Source organism: Protomyctophum parallelum (assembly GCF_964188405.1).
Source record: "Protomyctophum parallelum genome assembly, chromosome: 5".
Classification (NCBI taxonomy): domain Eukaryota; kingdom Metazoa; phylum Chordata; class Actinopteri; order Myctophiformes; family Myctophidae; genus Protomyctophum; species Protomyctophum parallelum.
This window is the reverse complement of record NC_139702.1, coordinates 48515302-48527644: the sequence shown is the minus strand read 5'-3', so window position 1 is coordinate 48527644 and position 12343 is coordinate 48515302. Positions and strand designations below refer to the sequence as shown.

General features: G+C 44.0%; 1 protein-coding gene across 5 annotated transcripts in view; it reads left to right on the top strand.

The window, feature by feature from the left end:
* The window catches only part of fam13a (family with sequence similarity 13 member A), an 86328-nt gene that overhangs the window by 9036 nt on the left and 64949 nt on the right, over window positions 1-12343 (top strand). For 4 of the 5 annotated variants that reach the window (XM_083764238.1, XM_083764240.1, XM_083764239.1 and 1 more), the window contains exon 3: window positions 2324-2533. In XM_083764238.1, coding sequence (XP_083620364.1) covers window positions 2324-2533 — 210 coding nt within the window. Of the gene's footprint in view, window positions 1-2323; window positions 2534-7103; window positions 7143-12343 lie in introns of those variants that run through there. The other variant, XM_083764242.1, reaches the window with a different exon arrangement.

Here is a 12343-nt window from a genome sequence, read left to right as displayed (position 1 = left end):
GCAGCTCCTCCAATACATGGTGTCATGTTCTATTTGAGAACAATCTGAACTTTTGAAGATTAGGCCTAAGTCATATGGAAGTTTGTCTATGGAATTTGTAGTGTTTGTTTAGAGCACTTCTGACGCAAATCGTTTGCCAGCCTGGACTTTAAAGGACCACTTCACCACTTCTCTCAACCTATCTTCATATAACTGGTCCTTACTAATGATCATGATAAAATAACACAATCTTTCCTCTTATGTCCTAGTGTGTGTAACTGTAAACACAAACTTTGTCCTAACACAAACATTAAATGCATTTGATAATGAATGGACATTTTAGAGTGTTTGTGTAACACAAACATTGCGTAACACAAACATTGAAGACGAAGGTGATGACGCAAATTCTGATTGGCCAGAATGAGATGATGTATGATGTACAGTATGATGATAAGAGCGCCCCTCACTTCACACGGTGTGATTCTTTCTACTCAGTCAGTCAGTCTGTGTCTCATAGGAGGGCTGTGGGCAGTTCAGAAACCCGTCCATCAGTGACATCGATGGGGAATCCAAGCTAAAAGAAACTGCAGGCTTTATATTCCTGAAAAGTTGCAATGCGAAAATGGAAGCCATCGTTCTCACGATAATAAAAATCTAAAAACTAATTTTGTTTAAAAAGAATCTGCCTAATAATGATGTCACTGGTGGACGGGTTTCTGAACTGCCCACAGCCCTCCTAAGAGACGCAGACTGAGTAGGAAAGAAAAGGTGGTATTTTATCATGAACATTAGTGAGGCCCTATGAAGATCGATTGAAAAGTGGTTAAGTGGTCCTTTAATGTTTGTTTGGGGTACTTATGACATAAATCGTTTGCGAGCCCAGTCAGTCTATGGACTTTAATGTTTGTTTAGGGCACTAAATGACAACGTCATGTGGCCAATATACATGTAACAAATGTTTGTTTTAAGGATTCCCACCCAGGGCATCATGTGTGGGGTGGTATGCCTCCCCCACCATTCTTGGTGTTTTTTGGGGCCATGCTTGGTCATGTAGCAATCAAGTCTATGGACCCCCCCATCTATGGATCCCCCTGTGGATTTGTCAATTCTCTAAAGTAAAAAACATGAGATATGAGGTATTATAAGTGAAGTGGGTGACAAGCTCCCAGACTCAGTCCAATTGGTAGTTCTGGATATGAGTGTAGATATCTAGAGGCTTTGTCCTTTCTACTTTGTTGTTGGTAATGTTGATGATCTGGGAAATGGTACCATAGGCCTACTTTGAATATGACTGCTGTGTTATCACATCACATCGTTTAAAGTAAAATGACTAAAAAAAATAAGTGATTAAAAAACACTAAATATATAATGTATTCTGTAACATTAATCTTGCCATTATCTTTGATGTCTTTGTCATAACTAGAAATAATGAATAATGATATCATTACCGGTAATACAAATACGGTAGTCTACTATACTGACCATTTTGATCCCTTTTCATACTTCTCCTATTTGGCCACTAGATGTCAGTGCAGGACTATGACGTTTGTTTCTTTCATGACGTGTGTTTGTTATGTTTTGGAAGGCATACTTCCAACATAGACTGTAGAAAAGACTTCCAATTAGCTGCCCCTCCACCAGACCTGCGTAATGTCAAATGAGGAGCTGAGCTGACCAACTGTTATTGAATGAACATTTGTGTAATTTACTTGTGTGTATAGCTTTTAATATTCAGGGAGATACAGTAGCCAGTAGGTCAAGCTGAGCTCTGGCCCATTAAATTATCTCTGATTCCCATGAAGGAATGAAAGTCGAGAGTCCAAGTTAATATGAGCTCAGAACCACTCGTTATTATGCTATGTAGGTATGGGGCTGTGAATGGGTAAGTAGTTAGCCCCTCCATTTTTGATTGCACAAACTTTAGCATTAATTAGCCTATTTTATTTCTAAACTTGGTGCTAGTTTATTGCCATGTCAATTAATGTTTCTAGGAAAGTAATATCTCCAACAAACTTACTGATCACTGCAGATTGCAGAAGTTTAAGGAATCAATACAAAACACAAATAGGCCTACATATAATAAACAATAGACAGTATAATCCCCATTGTTCATATGTGTATGTAATTGCAACTCATTAAAAAGCAAGGGATTACATGTTGTTACATTTGTACACATTTTTGAAACTCAGTGGCATAGCCTATCCTATGTTCACGGAATTATTATTTTTTTGTCTGAAAGGCTATTTGCATGCTTGGATGTGGCAATAAATAAATGTTGTTTTTCACCAAATGACAAGAGAGACACCAAGTCTGACATATGTCCTCTGTGACCTCTCCCCCTCAGCCATGCAGCTGGAGGGCCTGTTCAGGGTGAACGGGAATGTACGCGCAGTGGAGAGCCTGAAACGGCGGCTGGAGAGCAGTGAAGACACAGATGTCCTTTCCCAAGCCGACGCGTGTACTGTGGCCAGCTTGCTCAAACAGTACCTCAGGGAGCTTCCGGGTGGCCTGGTGGATTCCGAGGTTCAGCACGCACTGATAAAGCTGCATCAAGGTACTGCAAGAGATACAGTTACAGTCACTACTCACTATCAAAAACTACATATGAAGGCAATGTCTCTGCTAATATATACGTCACGCCCAGCTGTCAACACATTGCGTCCCTGAGATTCCTCGTTGACATAAGCTCAGCTGGTGGTGACTCAACTCATACTATAACCACGAAACATTAAATATCAATAAAATAAAAATAAACGTAATTAACATTTAGTTTATGTTGTGCGACAGGCAGATGCAGCCACCCGCCTACCCGGAAATGTAGTCTCTGGGTTATTTGACTCGTTTCTAACGCTTATTATGTTACTCTTTGGGTATATTTGTACATTTCCACCTTCAGTCGATGCTTCATATCCATATGAGTGAAAAGGCCGGGGTTATCGGTTTATTTTTCAAACGCAGTTCTTATATGAAGAGATCTAAAATCCCCCTATGGTGATTTCAATGCAAATAAAAAATACATGAACCTGGGGACTGACGCCCTCTTCCGAAAGTGACGTCAGGACTTCGCTGCTCTATGCTTACCGTATGCGAGGTGTGAGGTTGCATTTCCACACTCACTTGGTAAACCTGTTATGCAAAGTAGCCATTTGGGGTTCCCATTTACTTTGCTCATGAATCGAGAGGGACACACGTTCTAGCGTGCACATCCATACCGTACCTGTGTGTGCGCGGGTAAAAGTTCTATTGGACTGCTGTGGTGTCCTGTGTAGCTACCAAAACACCACTGACTATGTCTCAGAATATGAGTGTGTATCATGGTACAAAGTGGAAGCAAATGTAGATTAAGGTCGCATTCATACCAGAGAGCTTTGCTGCGATTAAAACGAATCCTGCTGCGCATTGTCAGAAAGTGCGCTTCGTTTGGCAGGTGTGAAGGCTCATTCGAATCCTAATGCGCAGCAAATAACCACATTTTACTCCGCCCAAAAACGTGGGTTTCGCTTCGCTTCGAATCGCACTTGACTACGATTCGGTGCAGGTGTGAATGCAATCCGCAGTAAATAAAGGAAATGAAGCAAACATAATGTGGCGGGTGAGGAGCTGAACACAGTTGGAGACGGTTAAGGCATATTTTACGCAGCGCAAAGATGTCCCGTTACTGTGGATAGACGTGGTCGAATAAGGAGACTGAAGCCCTGATCGAAATGAGGACGTGTAGGCTACATTAATCAATTGCTTAAGAAAACACATAAAAGCACTGCAGTGTATTATAGCCTACATAATATTCTGTCTGTCTGTCTGTGCGTGCCGTAAACATGGAGTGCTGTCACTGTGTGGGACTGGGGAGTTATATCAGTGCGCTCATGCAGCGCTGTGCCTCCATGCCCAAAAGAACAGTGTGTGGCGGCTGCGTGCGTAGAGAGAGAGAGAGAGGGGGGGGGGGGGGGGTCCCAGACAGCACGACACATGCACGTTATGAGTGTAATTTTATCACCATAGATTTCACTGTGTAGGCTATAGTTTATGAACGGAACACATTGATAAAGGTCCCCCCTGCTGCGTTTCCAATTGCTGCGAATGACAGTGTGAAGGCAAACCGCAGCCAATTAAATATGCAAGAATCCCCTTTCCCCGCCCATACGGATCTGAGTCTACCGAAGTATTAGGTGAGAATCTGACCTTAATAGTAGTGGATCAAGAACTGAACCGTGTGGGAGCCCACAGCAAATATTGACATGGACATCTTCAGATTTAATATTTCAAAGAGCCACAGAGGAAGGCTTGCCTTATGAAGCCAACCAGTTAAGGACATGTCCACTGTCCAGGTCAACAAGGTCTAGGTCTAGTCTTATGTCACGGTCATCAATATCAAAGGCTCTCTTAACAAATTGCAGGATATTTTTTTTTTGTGATATATAGTTGTTACCGTCATTATAACTCAAACAAATACCTTTACTCAACTGTTGGCCATACGCACCCAGGTGTTCTGTTGTCTGTGTTGCATACTCACTGTGTGTGTGTGTGTGTGTGTGTGTGTGTGTGTGTGTGTGTGTGTGTGTGTGTGTGTGTGTGTGTGTGTGTGTGTGTGTGTGTGTGTGTGTGTGTGTGTGTGTGTGTGTGTGTGTGTGTGTGTGTGTGTGTGCGTGCGTGCGTGCGTGCGTGCGTGCGTGCGTGCGTGCGTGCGTGCGTGCGAGCACCACTGTATATGTTTTGCGTGTGGGTGCATACATACCGTAATATATGGACGACTATGGATCAGTGCATATCAGTAACTGTGGAGAGTTAACTTGGCATGCAGTGTGTGTGACTGTGTGTGTGTGTGTGTGAGAGCACCACTGTATATGTTTTGCATGTGGGTGCATACATAATATATGGCGGATTATGGATCAGTGCAGTTTTAAACAGAACCATTGTAATGGTCAAGGATGTGTCATCAACGGATGGCGTTGGTTTCTACAGTCTACAGCACCGGTTCTCAAGGTGGGGCCTGGGGAGTCCCTCAGGGTTGATTTGGGGTAAAGGAATAAATAAGTCCTTCCTCTTTCTCAGTCACTCTTTGACCTCCATATGGGGTAGCAGTGATTGGCCCTGATAGCCTCCAGTACACGCACTTCCACCACATCCTCCACCACCGTCCAGTACAGCCCCGACCCCAATGGCGTTCTCTCCATCTCTCCATTAATTGACTGTTAATCAAGGTCGAGTTAATTTAGCTTGTCCCAAGCTGGGCAATTCATTTTACAGCAGATAATTAACGCTCTAAAAAACACATTACAAACAGTAAAACATGCATAGACAACAACAGACTAGAGCCAACTAGAGCCAAAGTGCACCACGTGTAACTACAACTTTACTGTCCCAGATTCATGATCCAGATTGTTCACATTCTGTTCATGTAATTTGACAGCACATTAAGTGAACGTCATGTTCTGTAGCAATATTTAATTATAATGTGAGGGTAAAGTGAGGCACTAACTGTAAAACTTCAAGGATATAAAAGGTAAAGTGAGTTCTTTGGCCACAATAGTGTCTGTGCTTGTTCTCATTATTGGGTTCAATTTGGGTAATGTTTACACTGGCTCCATCTTAACTCATGTTGTTGCTTTGGTGTCACAGTTAAAGTTAATGAATATATGTATCTGTTTTTTAGGGCTTTTGGCCAAAAGATGCATTAGAAGCCTTCTTTGGCACAGCAACTGGCCATCATTTATGAGCAAGAAGATTTATTATGCATGTAAGGAGGCATTTGTTAGGCAAGTATTATGATACATTTTCTTCTTTATTTCACTTGCATTAATTAGTATGGTAATTTCTTCCCTTTTTTAATCTAGAAATGACCAACTTTGCCGCTTTTAAAAATAAATTGATTTATGGATGGAGATGCATTGACGGATGAATGGGTGAAATATATTGGTGGATAGACGAATGGCTTGAGCTTTTGCCAGATGAACATTTGATATAGCGTCAATATAAATCCTTTGTGCACCATGTGCATGAAGTGGGTGCCAACTGGTGCAATAATGATGAAATGATTCCACACTGCCCGTTCGCGCAGATATACTGGAGTGGATCACATGCACGCGGGCTATGTTGGTTATGTAACTGTGATGTTTCAAGCAGTTGACCAATTTGGCGGCTTATTTAACCACATTAACCCTGGGATCCCCATTTAGTTTTGGGCATGTCATTATAGGCAGAAATGTTCCAAAAATAACAAATAGCGGCTCTACAGCTCTACAAGCTCACAACGCGTACAGTAAGTACAGTAGAGAGCGTAAGCTGTTCTCTCGCTAATCACATTCTGCAGGTTGGTATGCAGTGGTGGAAAGTAACTACCGGTAAGTATATTTACTCGAGTACTGTTACTGTACTTAACCCATTTAGACCTGACCTAAAAATTTAAAATGAAATAAATATTTTCACGATTTTTCAAATATAGCAGAGTGGCGCGCTATGAGCTTGTAGATCTGCTATTTTTCAATAGCTAAATTATAACATAATGTTTAAAACACCAAAAGGGGTTCCCGCCCAGAATGGGTTAAGTAAAATCCTGAGTTACTTATACTTTACTTGACTATTTCAAGTCCTATACTTCTACTCCACCACATCTCGGAGGCAAATATTGTAGTTTTTACTCTACTAATTTAACTCTACTAACTCTACTACAGATTTAGTTACAAGTTACTTTTCAGTTTTAGATTAGATTTCATTATTGCAACTATTAAAATCTCCTGAAACAGTGATTTGCCGTGAAGCCCTATAAGAACAATATGACAGTCACAGTACACAATAAAATGCTGAGTTGGGAACCCAAATACCATACAAGAGAATCAGCCTGCTACTCTCCTTTATATTGCTATAGATCTCTGGGAAGTAGATGCCTATAGCAATACACCCTCGGTGTGATTAAAATAGAAATTTACTTTATCTATCAGAATCAGAATCATCATCATTGATCTATGCATTAGCCGTAATAAGAATGGAATGTGAATATCTAACAACAGAGCGGTTCTCAATGTGTGAATCTCGTTTGTGTCTGAGCTTAGGCATGGCTGAGGCATGGTAACGCCCCGCCTGCCTGTGATTGGTTTACTGACACTGCCCGTCTTGGCTGTCCTCCACAGCTTGGCACGTGCGACAGAATGCAGCCTTGTAACTAACTTGTAAGTTATATTTTTGTAGAAGAGGCAAACTAATATTGTTTATGCCGTTTGCTTTGATTGAATAATTGTAAAACACATTGAACATTGAATAAACACGTATGTTGTACTATGATGCACCTGATGAGCTCAGTGAAGCTTTTACCCCTACCCCACTCGATGCCAAGTTCTGATTATTTAAAGGGACACTTCACCCTTTTTGCAAAAAAATATATGTTAATGATGTTTAGAAGCTTTAGAACACTTTCCTGGAGATCTTTATGTGTGTAATATGTGGTTTTAGATATTTTAGATTGTAGCAGTGAGCCTGTTGTCTCTGATGTCATGGACACTGGGCTCACTTCCTTCCTGGACTACATGTTGTCTCGGTAAGACAGCTCTCCCCCTATCCACAAGGAGGAGCAGTGCACCAAAGAATTATGGAAATTGTAGTCCAGGAAGGTAGTGAGACCAGTGTCCATGACATCAGAGACAACAGGCTCACTGCTACAATCTAAAATAACTAAAACCACATATTACACACATAAATACCCCCAGGAAAGTGATCTAAAGCTTCTAAACGTCATTAACATATATTTTTTTTGCAAAAAGGGTGAAGTGTCCCTTTAAGGGATTGTATTATCTAGTCCTAGATAATACAATCCCTTAGATAATAAGCTCAAATACTGCCAAGGCAATATATTACCTTTAAAGAAGGGATCATTGTTCTGATTACCTACACACTAAAGCTTTTTAATTTGATAAGCAATAATGTTTTACTTCAGCTGGAATTGACTTCAAAGTTCAAGAAGAATCAAGTATATTCAAGGGATTTTTATGTCATTTTCTCATACAGGTACAAGCTGTGAAATGTTGGTGGTGTCATGTTGCGCTCATACAGTGCTGACACAACAATACAATTTAACAGGATAATAAACGTAGTAGTAATATTGGATGCAATCTGGGTACCCGTCGGCAAATGTTTTTCTTTTCTATTTGAACTTGCCTCTGGGGCGCCGCCCAATAGAATGTGGATAACAGGATGTTGGCCCGTTTTGGCCCACCCTCAGCCCTCCTCTTCAAATAGAATAGAATGTGGATAACAGGATGTTGGCCCGTTTTGGCCCACCCTCAGCCCTCCTCTTCAAATAGAATAGAATGTGGATAACAGGATGTTGGCCCGTTTTGGCCCACCCTCAGCCCTCCTCTTCAAATAGAATAGAATGTGGATAACAGGATGTTGGCCCGTTTTGGCCCACCCTCAGCCCTCCTCTTCAAATAGAATAGAATGTGGATAACAGGATGTTGGCCCGTTTTGGCCCACCCTCAGCCCTCCTCTTCAAATAGAATAGAATGTGGATAACAGGATGTTGGCCCGTTTTGGCCCACCCTCAGCCCTCCTCTTCAAATAGAATAGAATGTGGATAACAGGATGTTGGCCCGTTTTGGCCCACCCTCAGCCCTCCTCTTCAAATAGAATAGAATGTGGATAACAGGATGTTGGCCCGTTTTGGCCCACCCTCAGCCCTCCTCTTCAAATAGAATAGAATGTGGATAACAGGATGTTGGCCCGTTTTGGCCCACCCTCAGCCCTCCTCTTCAAATAGAATAGAATGTGGATAACAGGATGTTGGCCCGTTTTGGCCCACCCTCAGCCCTCCTCTTCAAATAGAATAGAATGTGGATAACAGGATGTTGGCCCGTTTTGGCCCACCCTCAGCCCTCCTCTTCAAATAGAATAGAATGTGGATAACAGGATGTTGGCCCGTTTTGGCCCACCCTCAGCCCTCCTCTTCAAATAGAATAGAATGTGGATAACAGGATGTTGGCCCGTTTTGGCCCACCCTCAGCCCTCCTCTTCAAATAGAATAGAATGTGGATAACAGGATGTTGGCCCGTTTTGGCCCACCCTCAGCCCTCCTCTTCAAATAGAATAGAATGTGGATAACAGGATGTTGGCCCGTTTTGGCCCACCCTCAGCCCTCCTCTTCAAATAGAATAGAATGTGGATAACAGGATGTTGGCCCGTTTTGGCCCACCCTCAGCCCTCCTCTTCAAATAGAATAGAATGTGGATAACAGGATGTTGGCCCGTTTTGGCCCACCCTCAGCCCTCCTCTTCCGGTGGGGCGCCTCCCAATAGAATGTGGATAACAGGATGTTGGCCCGTTTTGGCCCACCCTCAGCCCTCCTCTTCAATAGAATGTGGATAACAGGATGTTGGCCCGTTTTGGCCCACCCTCAGCCCTCCTCTTCCGGTGGGGCGCCTCCCAATAGAATGTGGATAACAGGATGTTGGCCCGTTTTGGCCCACCCTCAGCCCTCCTCTTCAATAGAATGTGGATAACAGGATGTTGGCCCGTTTTGGCCCACCCTCAGCCCTCCTCTTCAAATAGAATAGAATGTGGATAACAGGATGTTGGCCCGTTTTGGCCCACCCTCAGCCCTCCTCTTCAAATAGAATAGAATGTGGATAACAGGATGTTGGCCCGTTTTGGCCCACCCTCAGCCCTCCTCTTCAAATAGAATAGAATGTGGATAACAGGATGTTGGCCCGTTTTGGCCCACCCTCAGCCCTCCTCTTCAAATAGAATAGAATGTGGATAACAGGATGTTGGCCCGTTTTGGCCCACCCTCAGCCCTCCTCTTCAAATAGAATAGAATGTGGATAACAGGATGTTGGCCCGTTTTGGCCCACCCTCAGCCCTCCTCTTCAAATAGAATAGAATGTGGATAACAGGATGTTGGCCCGTTTTGGCCCACCCTCAGCCCTCCTCTTCAAATAGAATAGAATGTGGATAACAGGATGTTGGCCCGTTTTGGCCCACCCTCAGCCCTCCTCTTCAAATAGAATAGAATGTGGATAACAGGATGTTGGCCCGTTTTGGCCCACCCTCAGCCCTCCTCTTCAAATAGAATAGAATGTGGATAACAGGATGTTGGCCCGTTTTGGCCCACCCTCAGCCCTCCTCTTCAAATAGAATAGAATGTGGATAACAGGATGTTGGCCCGTTTTGGCCCACCCTCAGCCCTCCTCTTCAATAGAATGTGGATAACAGGATGTTGGCCCGTTTTGGCCCACCCTCAGCCCTCCTCTTCAAATAGAATAGAATGTGGATAACAGGATGTTGGCCCGTTTTGGCCCACCCTCAGCCCTCCTCTTCAAATAGAATAGAATGTGGATAACAGGATGTTGGCCCGTTTTGGCCCACCCTCAGCCCTCCTCTTCAAATAGAATAGAATGTGGATAACAGGATGTTGGCCCGTTTTGGCCCACCCTCAGCCCTCCTCTTCAAATAGAATAGAATGTGGATAACAGGATGTTGGCCCGTTTTGGCCCACCCTCAGCCCTCCTCTTCAAATAGAATAGAATGTGGATAACAGGATGTTGGCCCGTTTTGGCCCACCCTCAGCCCTCCTCTTCAAATAGAATAGAATGTGGATAACAGGATGTTGGCCCGTTTTGGCCCACCCTCAGCCCTCCTCTTCCGGTGGCCCGTTTTGGCCCACCCTCAGCCCTCCTCTTCCGGTGGCCCGTTTTGGCCCACCCTCAGCCCTCCTCTTCAATAGAATGTGGATAACAGGATGTTGGCCCGTTTTGGCCCACCCTCAGCCCTCCTCTTCAAATAGAATAGAATGTGGATAACAGGATGTTGGCCCGTTTTGGCCCACCCTCAGCCCTCCTCTTCAAATAGAATAGAATGTGGATAACAGGATGTTGGCCCGTTTTGGCCCACCCTCAGCCCTCCTCTTCCGGTGGCCCGTTTTGGCCCACCCTCAGCCCTCCTCTTCCGGTGGCCCGTTTTGGCCCACCCTCAGCCCTCCTCTTCCGGTGGCCCGTTTTGGCCCACCCTCAGCCCTCCTCTTCCGGTGGCCCGTTTTGGCCCACCCTCAGCCCTCCTCTTCAATAGAATGTGGATAACAGGATGTTGGCCCGTTTTGGCCCACCCTCAGCCCTCCTCTTCAAATAGAATAGAATGTGGATAACAGGATGTTGGCCCGTTTTGGCCCACCCTCAGCCCTCCTCTTCAAATAGAATAGAATGTGGATAACAGGATGTTGGCCCGTTTTGGCCCACCCTCAGCCCTCCTCTTCCGGTGGCCCGTTTTGGCCCACCCTCAGCCCTCCTCTTCCGGTGGCCCGTTTTGGCCCACCCTCAGCCCTCCTCTTCCGGTGGCCCGTTTTGGCCCACCCTCAGCCCTCCTCTTCCGGTGGCCCGTTTTGGCCCACCCTCAGCCCTCCTCTTCAATAGAATGTGGATAACAGGATGTTGGCCCGTTTTGGCCCACCCTCAGCCCTCCTCTTCCGGTGGCCCGTTTTGGCCCACCCTCAGCCCTCCTCTTCAATAGAATGTGGATAACAGGATGTTGGCCCGTTTTGGCCCACCCTCAGCCCTCCTCTTCAATAGAATGTGGATAACAGGATGTTGGCCCGTTTTGGCCCACCCTCAGCCCTCCTCTTCCGGTGGGCCGCCAATGTTTTCATTCCCACTAACAACAATGTACACACGTTCTGAATGCCCCTGCCGACAGATTCAGTAGCGCAGCTCAGAATGTGTTTACAATCACAATACATTACATCCAATTATATTGGATGTAATGTATTTTGTGTGTGTATTTGTGTGTGTATTTTATGTGATTGTATTACTCGACGACACTGAAAATGAGTTTGATTACTCAGTGTAATTTCGAGAATAAATACAACTTGAATTGAATTGAATTGAATTGAATTGAATTCAATAAAATATGATAGAAATAAAACTACAGGTAAAACAGCAGGTAAACTTACCACTTATGAATGTCTAGGACGTCCATCACACGTCCTATCAAATTATTATGTAGTAAATTAAAGGAATATTTCACCTCCCGGTTTTGGGTGGAAATGGAAGGTGGGGGTTTTCAGAGTAAAATCTACCTGCTATCTGCTTGCCTTTATTCTGTAAAATTCCCCCGGAATCTTAAGTGTTAAGACAGTTATGACATCTTTATCATCCATGTCAAAAGATTACTTACCTATATGTATCTCAAGAGGTTTAGAAAGTTGTGGATATGCATTGTGTATTTTGCTAAACATTTGATGCAGCTAGTTTTAATGTTCCATATACATGTACACATGCACAGTCGCTCAGACACAGTCACATACAGTACACAGACACTGTCAGGATCAGTAACCAGGTCTCTGACCAGTGAATGATGGCATCAACATGTTTTCAAGACGCGTGTGCTT